This window comes from Dermochelys coriacea, chromosome 1 (genome assembly GCF_009764565.3).
Source record: "Dermochelys coriacea isolate rDerCor1 chromosome 1, rDerCor1.pri.v4, whole genome shotgun sequence".
Classification (NCBI taxonomy): domain Eukaryota; kingdom Metazoa; phylum Chordata; order Testudines; family Dermochelyidae; genus Dermochelys; species Dermochelys coriacea.
This window is the reverse complement of record NC_050068.2, coordinates 4,547,750-4,565,100: the sequence shown is the minus strand read 5'-3', so window position 1 is coordinate 4,565,100 and position 17,351 is coordinate 4,547,750. Positions and strand designations below refer to the sequence as shown.

Here is a 17,351-nt window from a genome sequence, read left to right as displayed (position 1 = left end):
GTTCGTGAAAACCCAGTTTTTCCACTATTCACCCACTTGTGACACCATCCCCTCCCTTCCCCAGCTGGAGTAGCTGTCTGTGAGATTGACCAAGCAAAGGACATCAGCTTCTCTTGGAGTTTTTCAAGGTCAGAATGTATCACTGGGAACATTTGGCAAGGGAAAGTTAATAGAGCCCGGTTCTGATTGAATTTACACATGTAAATGTGGAGTGGCACCATTGAAATCAATATAATTGAACTAAGAACCTGGCCCTAAGTATTTATCCCATGTACTGCAAAGAGGCAGTGACATAATTTGGATTCTCAGGAGTGAAGAAAATTTTTTATATATAGAATCATAGAACTGGAATGGACCTTAAGAGGTTATCTACTCCAGTCCCCTGCACTCGTGGCAGGACTAAGTATTATCTAGACCATTCCTGAAAGGTGTTTGTCTTACCTGCTCTTAAAAGTCTCCAATGATGGAGAATACACAATCTCCCTAGGCAATTTATTCCAGTGCTTAACCACTCTGACTGTTAGAAGGAGTACTTGTGGGACCTTAGAGACTAACAAATTTATTTGAGCATAAGCTTTCGTGAGCTACAGCTCACTTCATCGGATGCATTCAGTGGAAAATACAGTGGTTTTCACCATACGCTTGCCATGTGTTTATATATGTTATCATACAATGGGCCACACTCAGAAGTGGAGAGCTAGAAAGGGTGTCTGTGGGAAGGTCAGAATTGTAAAATCACACAGTGCTCAAGTAGGCTGTGGAACTCCCAGCCACAAGATATCAACGGGGCCAAGAGCTTAGAAGGATTGAAAGAGGGACTGGAAGTTTATATGGATGATTAGAAAAGTCAACTACAGAAGTGAGGGGTTTTTTTTAAATGTCTTGGAAGGGCTATATATGTTCCTGATTTACATTGCAAAATATGTCTAACTAGTGGGTGTCAGGGGAAACTTTCCCTGGGAGCAGGGTATCTCTTAGCTGCCTATTGTAGGGCTTCTTCCATTTTTTTCTGAAGTATTTGGAACTGGCCACTGGATACTCGGCTAGATGGACTACAGGTCTGATCCAGTCTGTCAATGCCTATCCTCCTATCAGTGGTGTAAATCCAAGACAATGCTTTTGCTCATCTTCCTTCACCTCCTAGCAGTCTGAGAGCAGAATGATATCTTGTAAAATATCATCTAGTCATCTAATCTCCAATTCTTTTTTCTTTCAGGAAGAAAAGCTCAAAACTCCTCAGACCTGCCCAGTACATTATGTCAGCTGTCAATGACACCAAATTCAACTACGAAATGTTCCTTCTCACTGGGATACCTGGGCAGGGAGACATCCATCTCTGGATCTCTATCACCTTCTGCTTAACGTATGCTATTTCGATAGTAGGAAATTCACTTATTCTGTTCATCATAAAAACAGATCTAAGCCTTCATGAGCCAATGTACATGTTCCTTTCCATGTTGGCTGTCACAGACCTAGGCTTATTGATAGCCAGCATACCGACAATACTGGGTGTATTTTTGTTTAACTCAAGGGAGATCAGTTTCAATGCCTGTCTTGCCCAGCTATTCTTCATCCACTCATTTACATTTATTGAATCCTCCGTGCTCTTGTTGATGGCCTTTGACCGCTACATCGCAATCAGTAACCCGCTGAGATATGCCTCCATCTTAACTCTGCCGAGAATAGCCAAGATGGGACTGGTGTGTGGTCTAAGAGGGGTGGCCGTGATACTCCCACTCCCCATTATCCTGAAATGGTTCCGATACTGTCGAGCCAATGTCCTCTCCCATTCCTTCTGCCTGCACATGGAGGTCATGACACTGGCATGTGTGGACATCACAGTTAACAACATCTATGGCTTGATTATTACAATCATAACAGAGGGGTTGGACTCGCTGCTCATCTTCCTCTCTTATGTGATGATCCTCAAAACTGTGCTGAGCATCACATCCCACAAGGAGTTCCTCAGGGCCCTGAACACCTGCGTCTCCCATCTCTGTGCTGTCCTGCTCTTCTACACACCTGAGATCAGCCTGACTTTGATGCACAGATTCAGGAAGAGTTCTTCTCCCTTGCTTCAGATTGTCCTGGGCTATGTCTACCTGCTGGTTCCTCCTCTGATGAACCCAATCGTGTACAGCATGAAAAGCAAACACCTTCGTTCGAGGATAATCAGGGTGTTCGTGAAGTGAAGGGTCAGTTTATCACCCAGCTCAAGCACTGGTGTCATAGGAAACAAGAAACACAGGACACAGTGACTTATTCCATTCTGGACCCTTATATCTGTAATGACATGAGCTACTGATCTCCACTCTGTACAGTTAGGGTCAGATGGGGTCTAAGGCCTGAAGCAATGGTATAGCGGTTGTCTCCACCCACTGGTGAGGGAGGACGGTGCACTGGGGGAAGGAGACCAGGGCAGGCAGCAGTATTTACAGAGTTACTGTGTTCGTGGAGAGCCAGGGGACTGGTAGGATGTTGGCCCATAAAGAGCCATATCGGTGGCTGCTCCAACCTCAGAAATCCTGTCAATACTCTCAATAAAGAGAGGGGATGTGGATGTTGTTTCCCGTTACACTTGGCCTGTCACTGTCCTGTCTCTAGTTAAACATCCAGGGGCCATGAAAAAAGCTGCAGAGCTGTTCTGCGGTCACAATTTTGGCCCTTCCTGAGCACTCTGGAAGCTGTGTGATCCATGGGGGCTGCACCAGCTGTGGACAGGGGCTATTCCAGGAGCACGAACACCCATGCTTCTGCCACGCCCTCAGCCAGGTGCTTGTGACTGAGTCGTGCCAGAGACATCATTATGCAAGAGCTGAAAGAGAAGCCATTCAGGCAGCCCCCGCTCTCATCATCACCTCTGTTGACTCTGCACACCACACACCTGCTGAGCCCACTCCATACGGAAGAAGAGCAGAGCTGTCTGTGGAGTGTCCCCTTTTTGTTGTTGGAGAGATTAGGAGGGTCAGTGAACCCCTAGACTCATAGAATATCAGGGCTGGAAGGGACCTCAGGAAGTCATCTAGTCCAACCCTCTGCTCAAAGCAGGACCAATCCCCAACTAAATCATCCCAGCCAGGCCTTTGTCAAGCCTGACCTTAAAAACCTCTAAGGAAGGAGATTCCACCACCTCCCTAGAGAACCCCTTCCAGTGCTTCACCACCCTCCTAGTGAAAAAGTTTTTCCTAATATCCAGGGTGTGGCCCTTTAAGGTTCCTGTGACTTTTAGAGCTGACAGAAGCTTTGTAGAGCCAGCTCGTGGGAGACAGGAAGATGGTCCCGGGGAATAGTTAATACTTTGGGAAATCCCAGGCTACTGGTTTTAAAAAAGGCCTGGGTCAGGAGCCTTGTAGGGCAGGGCATGGCCCCCTTTCCTCCATGGGAAACAGGAGGAGACTTAGGAGGGCAGGCAGGCTGCATCCTCTCTCGAAACATGGGCCACACCAGCAGGGGACAGACAGCTGCCCTCGCTCAGCCCAGGGGAAAGGGACTGAGATATCATGGGTGCCAGCTGCGGAGAAGCCAGTGAGGCTTCAGCAAGCCTGAAACGAAACTGACCCCACTAAGCAGGAGGTGGGGATGTTCCTGAGTAAAGGAGTAGGATGGGGGGGACAGTAGGAGAACCTGTGTTTTGGAGATGACTGAATTAATGTGACCCCACAAAGGGGGCTCTTGTTTTAAGTATCCCAGGCTGAGAGTAAGTCATTGCAAGGACCTTAGAGGGAAGGACAGGGTGCCTGCTATGCTACCTCAAGCCACACGGTGGCGCTCTGGGGCGCCCCTGTCCAGAAGGTCTGGGCCAGAGTGGGCTGTGCTCTTGCAAGTCGTTGCCACCAGGCATAGATCAGCCCAGCCCCCAGGCTGCTCTAAACTCTGCTGAGGCAGTGAATCAAACCCCTGTAACAGGCACGGTCGGCTGGGGAACGAGCCTCCCCACGCAGCAGCTTCTCCCACTGCCCATGACAGCAAGTAAGAGTGGGTCGGCTCCCACACACCCAGCGCGTGCTGCAGTGTCCTCAGGCAGGGGCCATATTCACAGCGCCGAATGTGCCAGTGCCGCATATTCTGCATGAAGGAGAGGGTACGGGGGTCTCTGTGGGGAACTGTGACTCTTTGCCACCATGAGGCAGGCCAGGCGGCTCAGTATCCTTGCTGCCTTGTCCCTTCCCGCCGCCCCCAGGCTGTGAGACCAGGCTGCCATGGGGCATAGGGGAACCAGTATAATAATACTGCCTAGGGCTCCATAGAGCCTAAGGCCCACCTCTTCTATCCTGCCCATACTCCACCCCCACTCTGCCCAGGCCCAGCCCCTTCCCACTGTCTCCCTCCTCTCTTCCCTCCCCCTCCCTAATCACCCACTTCCAGCCAAATCCCTGAATCCAAATGAAGCAAATGACATTAGAAAGAAATTGCAGAAGAGTGGGGGGTTTTCAAAAGAAAATGGAGCATGTTTCCACTGCATGCCAGAATGTGAAGACTGGACACGCAGAAGGTACCAAATTAAAAGCACTAAATTTAGGAATAAAAAATGTCAGTCACAGGTATTTTGATATACCCTGAAGTTTGTCAGAGATTTATTTGCCAAAAATTTGTAGTAAGGGCAAGTCCGCTGTCCTGCTGAATACAACATTAAATATTTTGGAACACATGATGTAGCTCTTCTCTGTTTTACATTTTCTTAATCAGTATTTCTGAGCTGATTTTAGATTTTAAATGTACTCTTAAGCCTTCAAAAAGCATTTATTCCAGATTACTACATATTTAACTCCTTGAAACAAAGATATTCTTTTAAATTAATCAGTCACAGAGGTTTAGTGTGTTTATAACAATGTTCATTGCTTTTAGAAAAAGGGAACACTCATCTACTTTGTGTGATCTCCATAACAATAGACATGTTTATGAAATGTCACCAACTTTAAAAAAATATGTTTCCAAAGATTTTAGGCATAACAAAGGAAAAGGCCGTGAAAAAAGCTAGTGCGGTCTTGTGAGACATCAGGCGAGGTATTTCCAGTAGAGATAAGGAGGTGTTAGTACCGTTATACAAGGCACTGGTGAGACCTCACCTAGAATACTGTGTGCAGTTCTGGTCTCCCATGTTTAAAAAGGATGAATTCAAACTGGAACAGGTACAGAGAAGGGCTACTAGGATGATCCAAAGAATGGAAAACCTGTCTTATGAAAGGAGACTCAAGGAGCTTGGCTTGTTTAGCCTAATCAAAAGAAGGCTGAGGGGAGATATGATTACTCTCTATAAATATATCGGAGGGATAAATACCAGAAAGGGACAGGAATTATTTAAGCTCAGTACCAATGTGGACACAAGAACAAATGGATATAAACTGGCCAACAGGAAGTTTAGACTTGAAATTAGATTAAGGTTTCTAACCATCAGAGGAGTGAATTTCTGGAACAGCCTTCCAAGGGGAGCAGTGGGGGCAAAAGACATATCTGGCTTAAAGACTAGGCTTGATAAGTTTATGGAGGGAATGGTATGATGGGATAGCCTAATTTTGGCAATTAAATGATCTTTGACTTTTAGTGGTAAATATGCCCAATGGCCTGTGATGGGATGTAGGATGGGGTGGGATCTGAGTTGCTACAGAGAATTCTTTCCTGGGTGTCTGGCTGGTGAGACTTGCCCACATGCTCAGGGTTTAGCTGATCACCATATTTGGGGTTGGGAAGGAATTTTTCTCCAGGCCAGATTGGCAGAAGCCCTGGGGATTTTTCACCTTCCTCTGCAGCGTGGGGCACGGGTCACTTGCTGGAGGATTCTCTGCACCTTGAAGTCTTTAAACCACGATTTGAGGACTTCACTAGCTCAGACATAGGTTAGGGGTTTGTTACAGGAGTGGGTGGGTGAGATTTGGTGGCCTGCATTGTGCAGGAGGTCAGACTAGATGATCATAATGGTCCCTTCTGACCTTAATGTCTATGAATCTATAAATCTATTTTATATCTTACTAAGGTACTGATTTTGCTGGAGGGATCTCTTAAAACTAGTTAATCAAATAGTCAGAAGTAAAGAAAGGCAAACTCGTTTGTTCAGCTATGTGCAAGGAAAGGGGTGTAGCCCTTTAAGGACTAGTCTCTTTTCAACTGGGTGTGGGGGGGTGAAGGGAGAAAGGGATGGACAGAAAGGACAGGAAGACTTTGGAAGCAAGTTTTTTGTACTACAGTAATTAAAATTAAAATGTGTATTTTAGATAAGAGTGGACTTTCGAAGGATTTATTTAAAAAATTATATGTCTGAAGATCCAAGCATTTAAGGTTAAAGATGAATATTCAGATTGTGGATCTAAAAATCTATGCAAGGGTTTTTTAGAGATGTGAGTTTAGAATCTTCAGCAATCTTCTAATGAAGTATTTTTAAAGCAAATTTTAAACGAAGGTCCTGTAGAGTAGACTAACATATTCTGAGTAAATATTACAGTTATGCACAACTGTTCTCATCAGTAAATTCAGAAACTGACAGTATGTACCTAGGGGTTGGCAAATGCCCTTCAAATCGCTTAATTACCGCTTAAATGGCTCTTAAACCTTTCAATGTTATGCTAATAGGTCCAGCAGGCTGGAAGACCTTTTCACTTTTAAGTTACTAGATCCCCTCTGAAGTAAGAGTCACCAGGCTGCAGCAGCTAGCTCTGGGAACCTGCAGGAAGGGTCAGAACAGAGATAGGAAAAAGTGAAGGGGTGACACTAAGACCCAGGGGTGCCCCAAATTGTTGGGTGCCCTATGCAGCCATGTATGCTGTGTATGCCTAAGGATAGCCCTGGTAAGAGGCTCCTGGCCATCCCCACTGTCTGCAGCTCAGGGGGTGCTCTGCGGGTGCAGCAGAGAACTGAGCCAGGCCTATCACCGCTCACATGTCTGGAAAGCTGGCCCTGTGGTCTGGCACTGCTCTGCGACTCAAGACAACTGGGTTTGATTCCCTTGCTTTGTGTGACTGTGGGCAAGCCATTATCTGCTCTGAGCCTCTGCACAGGTGGATAATAGCCCTGCCCTGCCTCTGAGTGCTGGTGGGAGGATAAAGACATTCAAGGTGCTCAGATGCTCTGAGACCCTAAGTTCAGGGCTGTGTCAGGGTTCCACAGAGCAACACCTCTGACATTTGTCTATAAAAGACCTCTTACCACAGCCTCCTGTGACAGCTGGCTTCTGGGAAGCCCTGAGGCTCCAGCACCTTTGTGTCTGTGGCAGATGTGGGGGTGCTCAGGAGTGACAGTGAGGGGTAAGTAGTGGAATTCTGAGGGGAGTGTTGGAGTGACCCAGTTATGCTGGGGTTTCAGCACAGTCACTGGACCTGTGTTTGTAAGCCTTTGAAGCTGAATGGGTCGAACTGACAAGAAATGGAGCAATGGCCATGGCAGCCTCATCTTAGATATCTTCCTGGGAGAAAGCAGTCTGAGGGCAAAGTCTATCCAGACTATCTTGTATTTTAGGCTTAGTTTGCATTTTTGTTTATTTTTGTAATCTGCTTGGATCTTCTTGCTATCACTTATAATCACTAAAAATCTCTCTTTCTCTAGTTAATAAACTTTATGTTTTATCATAACCAGTATGTTTTGAGTGAAGTGTCTTGGAAAATCTCAGCTCTGTAAATAAAGTTTCTTCCATATCTTTCCCACAGAGGGGAAAGTGACATATATTAATGAGCATGCATTGTGCAGATCCCTTTGCAGTACAAGATGGCATAATTCTGGGTTCATAATCCAGCAAGGGTGCAAGGCTGAGGATATGAGAAATTGGCTGTTTTCTCCTGTTTGTCTGTGAGTGGCTTAGGTAAAGCACTCAGGTAGCTCAGTTTGTTGTGCGACGCCAACTGCGGTCGTGTTGGTTGATAACAGGGCCTGGAGAGGGTGGTTGTGTCACCAGAAGAACATTGCAGAGAAGCCCGCCAAGCTGAATGGAAAGGGGGTTCAGTGATTCCACTGGCATCCAGATGGGGGGAACAACCAATCACAAAGGTTTTAGAACAAACCGATAAACTAAACATTAAAAGTCACCAGGCCCATATGACATTCACCCAATAGTTCTGAAGGAACTCTAATATCAAATTTCAGAACAACAATCTGCGGTAGGTAACCTATCACTTATCACTGGGCTTTGTACCAGGTGACTGACAAATAGCTCATATCATGCTGATTTTTAAAAAAGGCTCCAGTGGTGATCCCAGCAATTATAGGCCTGAAATCCTAACTTTAGTACCAGGCAAATTGATTTAAACTATAGTAAAGAACAGAATTATCAGATACCCACATGAACATTATTTGCTGTGGAACAGTCAACATGTCTTTTGCAAAGGGAAATCATGCCTCACCAATCTATTAGAATTCTTTAAGCAGGTCAACATTCATGTGGGCAAGGGTGATCCAGATGATATAGTGTATTTGGACTTTCAGAAAAACTTCAACAAGATCTCTCATCAAAGGCTCTTAAGAAACGTAAGCAGTCATGGGAAAAGAAGGAAAGATCTCTCCTGGATAAGTAACTGGTTAAAAGATAGGAAACAAAGGGTAGGAGTAAATAGTCAGTTTTCAGAATGGAGAGAGGTAAATTGTGGGGTCATCCTGCAGTCTGGAGTGGGACCAGTGCCGTTCCACATATTCATAAATGAACTGGAAAAAGGGATAAGCAATGAGATGGAAAAATTTGCAGATGAGGTAAAATTAAATGCAAAGCAGACTGTGAAGAATTACAATGGGATCTCACAAAACTTGAAGATTGGGCAACAAAATGGCAGATGAAATTCAGTGTTGATAAATGCAAAATAGTGCACATTGGAAAAACATAATAAAAACTGTTGGGAACCACAGCTTGTGAATGTAATAGGCCAAGACAGGCTAAGACTCCCCTGGTGCAGCTGTGGCCACTGCCCAGCACTTGCAGGGTTTGCACAGGGAACTTTTTATTATTATGTGCCATGCAGGTTCCAGGGTAGTTGAGGAGACAGCATGTGCTACTCAGATTCTTCAGTAATCTCACTGCATTCCATGGAGATTACTAATGAAACCAAGAAGCTGAGTAATACATACTGCTGTGACAAGCAGTTACCCCTGGGGTGCTTTACCTAAGCCACTCAAAGAGAGGCAGGAGACAACAGCCAATTTCACAGCTCCCCAGCCTTGCACCTTTTTGGAGTATAAACTCAAAATTGTAGCATCTTGCACTGCACAAGTGTCTGTACAGGATAAGCTCATTAATATAGGTCACTTTCCCCTTGATGTGGGAAAGATATGCAACAGCCATTTTACACAGAGCTGAGATCTTCCCCAGACACTTTTCTCAAAACAAACTGGTAAAGATAAAGCATAAAACAGGTTTATTAACTACAAAAAGATGGATTTTAAATGATTAAAAGTGATAGCAATCCACTCAAAGCAGATTGCCTAACAAATAAACAAAAACGCTAACTAAGGCTAACATGCTAGATAGATTGGATATGAATTAACAGTTTCTCACCCTAACTGATGATACAAGCAGTCCACCAAATTTCCATATGCAGGTGAGAAATACCTTTAGCCTAGGACTAGCACTTCTCCCAGGAGTGAGGCCAAGAGATGCTGTCACTCCCCATATTATATAGCAGAAAAATATAAATGGACTTTAGTGTCCTGTGGTCTGGTTCCATGCCCTAGCATGTGCTGCTGCGTCAGAGCAGGCATTATCCATAGACAGACCCGAGGTTTCTCCTGAAGGCTCACCAGATGGCGTATAAACTTCTCCTACAGACTATTGTTTCCCCTAATGTCCCCATTACTAGGAATAAGCCCTTCTCAACCAGCTGTCTGGACCGTAAGTATTTTGCCACTAGTTTGACACTAGTTGGTGTCACCCAGGTGTAACAACATTTGAAATATAGATACATAGTCAATATTCATAACTTCAGATAAAAAAATGATACAGGCATATCAATAGGATCATCATATTCTGCAAACCATATTTTTTCCATAGGAACCTCAAAAGACTTTTTGTACAAGATGCATATAACTATGTCATAATCATATCATCAGCATACCACTGTGATTAATATTGGGGGCAGTTTCACAACCATCTCTTTAGCTATCCTAGAACCTGAATTGGGCATATTAAAAGCTGATGTTCTTTGGGAAGAGACAAGCTTCTCCCGTGGGGCGACTTGGGGTCTCAAGAAAGTAGGGTCAGCATGGTTGAGGGGACTCTGGCCAGCCCAGGGATCCTCCAACATCTGGGGTCAGCAACGGGATCTCTGAAAGCTCTGGGATTCTCTGGGAGTGGGTGGTGGGGATGACATTCCATCTGTGGGGGTGGGGCAGAAGGAGTGGGGACAGAGGGCTCCACTCACCACTCATGTTGCAAATCGTAAAGGAAGGGATAGATGATAAGACAGAAAATATTTTGATGCCTCTATATAAATCCGTGGTATACCCACACCATGATTACTTTGTGCAGTTTTGTTCATCCCATCGCAAAAAAGATATATTAGAATTGGAAAAACTACAGAGAAGGGTGACAAAAATGTTTAGGGGTATGGAACAGCTTCCATATGAGGTTACATTAAAAAGCCTGGAACATTTCCATTTGGAAAAAGAGAAGACTAAGCAGGGATATAATAGAGGTCTATAAAATCGCTGTGGAGAAAGTGAATCAGGAAGTGTTATTTACCCCTTCATAAGAACCAGGGGTCACCCAAGGAAGTTAGTAGGCAGCAGGTTTAAAACAAACAAAATAAAGTACTTTTTACACAAAGTACAGTCAGCTGTGGAACTCATTGCCAGGGGATGTTCTGAAGCCAAAAGAATGTTTGTAGCTCACGAAAGCTTATGCTCTAATAAATTTGTTAGTCTCTAAGGTGCCACAAGTACTCCTTTTCTTTTTGGTCAAATACAGAACTAGATAAGTTGACTGAGGATATGTCCATCAATAGCTATTAGCCAAGATGATGAGGGATGAAGCTAACCACTGTCAGAAGACAGGACACTGGGCTAGATGGGCCATTGGTATGACCCAATAGGGCCATTCTTCTGTTCTTAAATTGTTCCAGTGATCGATGGGCTGCTACAGACCAGCCATTTCCAGGGGCTGCCAGTCTTACAGAGGTGGCATAGCCACCCAAGCCAACGTCGAGGGGATGTTCAGTGTGGGATGCTGATGGGGTCTAGTGCTGACAGAGGCTAGATCTGGGCTGGGTAAGAGAGAGATTTTCCCCCGCATTTAAATTTTTGACCCAAACTGAAATGTTTCCTTTTCATCCATATTTTAGGGTGAGTTTTCATACAAAATGGATCATTGTTCTCTGTATGGTCAGCTGCCATGATGTTGCCCAGCTGCAGCTTCTTGGCTCCACAACAGCAATTGGAGGCTTTTCATCTGCTGCTTCCTTACAACATAAACAAAGTTTGCACTCACTGAGTCTCTGGCTGGACTCTGGGTATGGAAAGGTCAAAATCTCCTGCCCAGGCTAGGGCTTGGATATTGTGTTCATCAGCTACTCTAACCAGCCCTCCTATCTCTGTGCAGCCATCTCCACCCTGTACAACGCCTCTTCTGCAGATTCTGTGGGCAGTGGCTACTTTGACAGGCCCTGGTAGCTCATCTTTAATGAACCTATGCTAGCAGGGAGCTGGGGAAGCTCCTAAAGCAATTATGAAGGCACAGAGATTGTGGGTGAGTGGGCCTAGCTACCAGGGGATCAATGAGATCTATGCATAACTTTGGGAACCCCTAGATCCGGGGTCCCACCTTTCATTCCTCAGGGAGAAGGGAAGGGACCTCGACTCCTGGAATGATCTGATGGAAATTTCCATGTACAGAGCCTTGTGGAATCTCCCTTTCCTGACCTGCACCTTGGGTTTGTAATGTAGGAAAGAGGGCTGCCATGGAGAAATCTCATCTGATATTATTAATTATTATGATTATTTCTTTTATTTCATCAATATCACAGTTGTGACAGCATCATCGTTACCACTTACCACACCCGGGGTAGCCATGTGACTAATCAGAACCATACGAACAGTGATGACAAGCCTACATTACAGGAACAGAGCCTGCTGTCGGGCTTCCTCTGTAGTCCAGTTTTGTAGCATCACCACGCACCCCCTGTGATTTGGCCTCCTACACTTTGCCATTGGTCATGATGAGGTTAAAGCTGGAGAAGACTGAGCCAAGCAACTGAGATTCCCTGATGGCCAAGTGGCCCCCAAGGGAATGTGCAAACATGCTTCATAACACAGTTGCCTGCCTAGATGAACAGATTCTGCCTGCTGCCCATATAAGCTCTTCAGTGGCTCCTTGTCATTTAGGGTGAAGACCTCTGGTGTCAGCGGCTCCCCTTCTAGCAGGAATCGGGTATGTTGGCAGGTTTCACTATCTTTAAAAAGCAAAGTGATGTGTGAAGGCTGGAAGCTGTTTCCATTGGCAGATGTTCAGTGCAGCTGCAGAAGACTCAGCAGGGCTGTCGGGGTGACTCAGTGACAGGGTGGGAGGTCAGGCAGCGCTAGGTAGCTTGGAGCCCCTCCCCCACATTTGCCCATGGTCCAAGGTGGGTTGTTCAAGCTACACAGAAATCTGACATTCAAAGTGAGCTTGCAGCATTAAAACCCCGATGCCCTGAGTCAGGATTGTTCAAGGGGTCCCATTTCTAGAGGAGTCCCATTCCTGTGTGCTCTGGGCCCGATCCTACCAGGGGCTGAGTGACAGGAGACCCCACGGAATATCAGTAACTAGTTCCCAACTCGCCTCAGGTTTATTTGCCCCTGGTAATGGAACAAGCAAATGCATTTTCAAAGGTTTTATTCTCTGGCTCGATTGTGAGCACAGGAATTCAGAGCTGCGTTGCTCTGTGGTAACAGGTATGACAGGGTATATTGCTGTTTCCTGACTGGCTGAGAGGTTCAACATTTCTGCCCTGTAGATACCCCTCAGAGTTACAGGACTACCTGCATGTCTGCCCCATCTCTGGTCTCCAAGTGCCACATGTCAGACCTCATAACCTTCCCTCTCATGGGGTGGAATCCTGTGATCTGCACATCCTCAGACTGGGCCGTGGGCCACAACACACTGTGGGGGGTCTGTGCTTGCCCAGTAGGTCCAATTGGGTTCGGCACCTGTGGTTTTTCCTTCTGGGAGGCTGTGACCAGTGCTGAGACGAGTGACCAGTCAGCCTTCTTGAACCAAAACACTGTTTAATCTGAACAGTAGGAATAAAGCATAACATGGGAGAAAAAGAGGGTTTTACAAGAACAGTCTGTACACCTCTCTGACCCCAAGCCCTCCCACTCTGATTCAGACACAGGCAGGCTAGGGCCTTCAGGTTTCCCCAGCAATGTCTGTCCTTGCAGTCTGAAGAGCTTCCCAAGAAAAGCTGCCCCATCTCTGGACAGGCTCCCAGCACTGGAAAACAAGCTGTGTGACATGGCTGAGGCCCAGAAACAGCTCTTCCCAACCCATAGCTCCGGTGTTGTCGCTCAACCTTCCTGAAGTGCTGACTGAGTGATGGCTTTTCTTGATCTGTGCCTTCCCATGCTGTTTGTTTTCCAGCAGCCTGCTGTTAAATTGAGAATTGCCATACTGGTTTCACCCAATATAGCCATAACATAAACATCCCAAAAGTTAACTTAATATAGCTCTACAGAAAACTGGGTTTCAAACACAGTCATTATGGAAGCTCAGCTCCTTGTCTGTCCCAATGCTGTTCCTGGGTGCTACAGATCTTATGAATACCGGATAGAGACAGTTAGAGAATGAGAGAGCAATAGACTACTTTCCAGTGGGAAATGAAGTTCCATTTCCATTAATTTGACTTTCAAAACCCCTTCCTGCAAACCCTCATCCTGGCTGAATAACAGTTGATGGGGTTACTATGTACTAGAGAGTTCTATCCTGATCCCAGTGCCTGTTACCACTCTGGATACAGGCTACAGACTGACAGAACAGAGCCTGAGGAGAACCGGTCAGCTATTAACCCAAGGACAGAGGAGCTACTAGACTTCTGTTTGCTAACAAGTGACTGAATGAGGGCTGAGATACTGCAATCTTTTCAGGTTGTGATGTCATCCAGAAAACAGACGCTACATTTTAAGTCCCACTCTAACCTAACCTATTTCCTAATATCCAACCTAGGTCTCCTGCACGGCAACATGAGACCATTGCTCTTTCTTCTGTCATCTATCACCATTGAGAACAGCCAAGCTCCATCCTGTTTGGAACCCCCCTTCAGATAGTTGTTGATGGCTGCTATCAAATCCCCCCTCAATCTTCTCTTCTGCAAATTAAACAAGCCCAGTTCCCTCAGCCTCACCTCATAAGTCATGTGCCCCAGCCCCCTGATCATTTTCGTTGCCCTCCACTGGACGCTCCAAATTGTCCACATCCTTTCTGTAGCAGTGAGCCCAAAACTGGGCGCAATACTCCAGATGTGGCCTCACCGGTACCGAATAGAGGGGAATAATCACTTCCCTCGATCTGCTGGCAATGCTCCTACAAATGCAGCCCAATATGCAATTAGCCTTCTTGGTAACAAGGGCACACTGCTGACCATATTCAGCTTCTCATCCACTGTAATCCCCAGGTACTTTTCTGCAGAACTACTGCTTAGCCAGTCGGTCCCCAGCCTGTAGCAATTCATGGCATTCTTCCATCGTACGTGCAGGACTCTACACTTTGTCCTTGTTGAACCTCATCAGATTTCTTTTGGCCCAATCCTCCAATTTATCAAGGTCCCTCTGGAACCTATCACTACCACCAGTGTATCTACCTCTACCCCCACCTTAGTGTCATCTGCGAACTTGCTGAGGGTGCAATCCATCCCATCATCCAGATCATTAATAAAAATGTTGAATAGTTGTATGATACTATCTTCTGGTAATGAAAAAGAAGCTGTTTCTAATCAGGGTCATGAACACAATACCTCTGCAATACCTGTGCAAGACTTTCCAAAAAGTCTTGAGAAAAAGACCGCTGATCTGTGTTTCAGGAAAGAGCGGAGCAGAGGTGCAGGAAAGGGGAGTTTAATAGGGGTTGTATGTAATTTTCACCATTAGCTGTTACATGAGCATGGCTGAAGTAACTTGCACACTGAAAAGGATATTAGTGCAAACCTACTGTTTGCTATTCACACATTTGTGACGCCAACCCCTTCCAATCCCAGATGAAGTAACTCTCCTTGTCAGCTTATATCTTTGCAGATAGCTGCATATAGCTGCAGACCCTTGCACTGAGAGTGCGAGCAGTTCCTGTGAGGATGAAGAGAAAGCTGTAGGATGATCAAAATTTCTGTATTTAGTCAACATTGGCCAGTCAAAGTACTTCAGCTTCTCCTGGAGTGATTCTTGGGGGTCAGAGTATATCACCAGGAGCATTTGTTTAGGGAAAATGAATAGAGCTTGGTTCTTATCGAATTGACACATGTAAATCTGGAGTGACTCAGCTGAAGTCAAAGTTAGTAAATTCAGAACATGGCCCTGGGAATTTATCCCATATGCTGAAAAGAGGCAGTGGCATAATTTGGACTTTCAGGAGTGGAGAAAAGAATTATAAATAACTAAATTAAATAAATAAATTGCACTTTATACAATGGCACACTCAGAAGTGGAGGGCCAGAGAGCTTGTCTCTGGGAAGTTCACAATTGTAAAATTACACAGTGCTCATGTAGGCTGCAGAACTCGCTGGCACAAGCTATCAATGTGGCTAAGAACCTAGACTGGATGTTTATATGGGTAAACAGAAAATCAAATTACACAAGTGAGGACTGTTTTAAAAACTCTTGAAATGGTCTAAACCTTCATGGTTTACAACACAAAATATCTCTAACTAGTGGGTGTCAGGGGGAAACTTTGGGAGCAGGTTATCTTATAGCTGCCTATTGCAGAACTCCTTCCACCTTCCTCTGAAGCATGTGGAACTGGCCAGTGGATACTTGGCTAGATGGACTACAGGTCTCATCCAGTCTGCAAATGTCTATCTTGGTATCAGTCATGTAAATCCTAGACTTTGTTTTTGCTGATTTGTCTTTAGCTCCCGGGAGTCTCTAGACTTGTACAGGGAGCAGAAAATTGTCTAGTTAAATATCAACTAGTCTCCTGTTCTTTTTCTTTCAGGAAGGAAAGTTCAAAACTCCTTGGACCATCCCAGTACAAAATGGCAGCTGTCAATGACACCAAATTCAAATCTGCAGTGTTCCTTCTCACTGGGATACCTGGGCAGGAAGACGTCCAAAATCTCTGGATCTCTCTCCCCTTCTGCTTAATTTATGTTATTTCCATAGGAGGAAATTCAGTCATTCTGTTCATTATAAAAACAGATCCGAGCCTCCATGAGCCTATGTACATTTTCCTTTCCATGTTGGGTGCCACAGACCTTGGCTTATTGATAGCCACCATACCGACGATACTGGGCATATTCTTGTTCAACTCTAGGGAGATCAGCCTCAATGCCTGTTTTGCCCAGTTGTTCTTTATCCAGTCACTTCAATGCATTGAATCCTCTGTGCTTTTGTTGATGGCTTTTGACCGCTTCATCGCAATCCGTATCCCACTGAGATATGCCTCTATCTTAACTCTGCCGAGAATAGCCAAGATGGGACTGGTGTGTGTTCTAAGGGGGGTGGTCGTCATACTCCCATTCCCCCTTCTCCTGAAGAGGTTTCAATACTGTCGAGCCAATGTCCTCTCCCATTCCTGCTGTCTGCACATGGAGGTCATGACAATGGCCTGTGCGGACATCACAGTCAACAACATCTATGGCCTGTTTATTACGGTCCTAACAGTGGGGTTGGACTCACTGTTCATCTTCCTTTCTTATGTGATGATCATCAAAACAGTGCTGAGCATCACGTCCCACAAGGAGTTCCTCAGGGCCCTGAACACCTGCGTCTCCCACCTCTGTGCTGTCCTGCTCTTCTACACGCCGGAGTTCAGCCTGACTTTGATACACAGATTCGGGAAGGGATCTTCTTCCTTGCTTCAGATTGTCCTGGGCTATGTCTGCCTGATGGTTCCTCCTCTGATTAACCCAGTCGTGTACAGTGTGAAAAGCAAACACCTTCGTTCGAGGATATTCAGGGTGTTCGTGAAGTGAAGGGTCAGTTTATCACCCGGTCCCAATGCTGGTAGCAAAGGAAACAAGAAACACAGAATACAGCCACTGTTCCCTCTAAGCTGTGCATATGTGTGTGTGCACACAGATCCTAAACCCCGCGTACATGGCAAGACACTGCACGCACAAAAATTTGCACAGAAGCACAAAAATTTGCACAGAAGAAATTTTTTGCCACACACGGCCTGTCAAAAATTAGAGGAAACATTGGACATGGAAACTTACTCCATCCGGGACCCTTATATCTCTTATTATGGGGGGAGGGATAGCTCA

The 17,351-nt window shown here is 45.5% G+C and overlaps 2 protein-coding genes across 2 annotated transcripts; both read left to right on the top strand.

Annotated features, from left to right (window-relative positions):
• The first annotated feature begins 648 nt into the window (after positions 1–648).
• LOC119858839 (olfactory receptor 51G2-like) lies at positions 649–2,192 on the top strand. The gene has a single exon (XM_038410305.2). It carries the CDS (start codon positions 1,257–1,259, stop codon positions 2,190–2,192), a length of 936 nt encoding a protein of 311 aa, XP_038266233.1. The 5' UTR covers positions 649–1,256.
• Positions 2,193–16,088: 13,896 nt separating this feature from the next.
• LOC119846929 (olfactory receptor 51G2-like) lies at positions 16,089–17,060 on the top strand. Its single transcript, XM_043502963.1, has one exon. It carries the CDS (start codon positions 16,122–16,124, stop codon positions 17,058–17,060), a length of 939 nt encoding a protein of 312 aa, XP_043358898.1. The 5' UTR covers positions 16,089–16,121.
• The last annotated feature ends 291 nt before the right edge of the window (positions 17,061–17,351 follow it).